The following is a 1,483-nucleotide window of genomic DNA, read 5'->3' as shown; positions in this document are numbered from 1 at the left end:
GGCTCGCTTTCTTTAAAATTAGTATAAGTAATAATAATTCTTTCTGCTATGAATTTTCTCCGGCGTGATCACGATTATACCAGCCAGCCGCCTTAATTAATTAATTTATCAATTAATAATGATTATTTTCATTTCAAATGTTTGCCACAAGGGCAGCTTGGGGGAGATGGGGGTGAGTCGATTACATCGACCTCAGTGTTCAACTGGTTCTTATTTCATTGACCCCGAAAGGATGAAAGGTAAAGTCGACCTCGGTCAATAATAATAATAATTATATGACCTTATAATAATTTGACCAAATAATAATAATTGTTTGACCTTAACCAGTTGAGCATGTCCCTTAGTGGATGATGATATGTGCATTTCTGATCACGAGCAGAAGTAGTGGGGGGAGCATCATAGCCATGTGTTTAGAGGAATTCTTTGGGGTTTGGTTAATTCACCTTTGAATATATCCTTAAACAACCGTTATTCAGGGACCTTTTGAGCAGAATGGGCTACTCGACCTGAAGAAAATCTAGTTGGGCCCCACCTGTAAGGTTATGCGTTATTTATCATAATATGAGATCACTGTGTCGTGCACATATGGTTGTGATGTATGAACACTTATCAAGCTATGGGTATACTGGGCTTTGTATATTTTACCCCAGCTTTACGTTGATGTCATAATAATAATGATTTCCAGTTTTGCCACAAAGGCAGCCATTATGGGGAAAGGGAATGAGTAGATTACATCGACCGCAGTGTTCAACTGGTACTTATTTTACCGACTCCGAAAGGATGAAAGGTAAAGTCGACCTCGGTCAGTAATAATAACCATAATAACAATAATAATAATAATAATAATAATAATAATAATAATAATAATAATGGTTTCAAATTTTGCCACAAGGGCAGCAATTTTGGGGGAGGGAATGAATCAATTTCATCGACCGCAGTGTTCAACTGGAACTTATTTTATCGATCCCGGAAAGATGAAAGGTAAAGTAGACCTCGGTGGAATTTGAATTCAAATCGGAGCGACCGGCGCGTATTGGGGCGATTTGTTCTCTTAACACACTTCAAGCCATAGCTCCAGTATGTCCGGAGTCCAATGACTGAAACAAGTGGAAGATACATTTTGACTTCCCTTTTAAGATTTCTGGATCTTATGGTTACACAAGCGTAATGCTAGAAAAGAAAACATACAAAGAAACAAAGTACAGAAAGAACGAAGTCAAATGAAGGCAATGCATTATCTTACTTACAGCGCATGCTCCAGTCACACCATTTCCGATACAGATATGACTGGATAGAATTAATCCTTGCCAACTTGAATTACAGGAGTTCCTGTCGGTGATGGTTACTTTCAATTCATTTAACACATTCGGGTCACCAGTGTCTGAAAGTATATATATATATATATATATATATATATATATATAAGCGTATATAAATGTTTATATATGTATATATGTGTGTATGTTTGTTTAAATATATATAT

At 36.3% G+C, this 1,483-nt stretch overlaps 2 protein-coding genes across 3 annotated transcripts in view; one reads left to right on the top strand and one right to left on the bottom strand.

The window, feature by feature from the left end:
- The window catches only part of LOC106870376 (trace amine-associated receptor 7b), a 77,520-nt gene that overhangs the window by 22,705 nt on the left and 53,332 nt on the right, over positions 1-1,483 (top strand). The gene's annotated exons all lie outside the window — the stretch shown is intronic.
- Positions 1-1,483, bottom strand: part of LOC106868563 (chymotrypsin-like elastase family member 2A) — a 37,946-nt gene that overhangs the window by 13,815 nt on the left and 22,648 nt on the right. The window contains exon 5 of the mRNA XM_052971993.1: positions 1,204-1,381. Coding sequence (XP_052827953.1) covers positions 1,204-1,381 — 178 coding nt within the window. The remainder of the gene's footprint in view (positions 1-1,203; positions 1,382-1,483) is intronic.

Source organism: Octopus bimaculoides, chromosome 11 (genome assembly GCF_001194135.2).
Source record: "Octopus bimaculoides isolate UCB-OBI-ISO-001 chromosome 11, ASM119413v2, whole genome shotgun sequence".
Taxonomy (NCBI): Eukaryota; Metazoa; Mollusca; class Cephalopoda; order Octopoda; family Octopodidae; genus Octopus; species Octopus bimaculoides.
The sequence above is the reverse complement of the archived record's forward strand: the minus strand, read 5'-3'. Positions and strand labels throughout refer to the sequence as shown.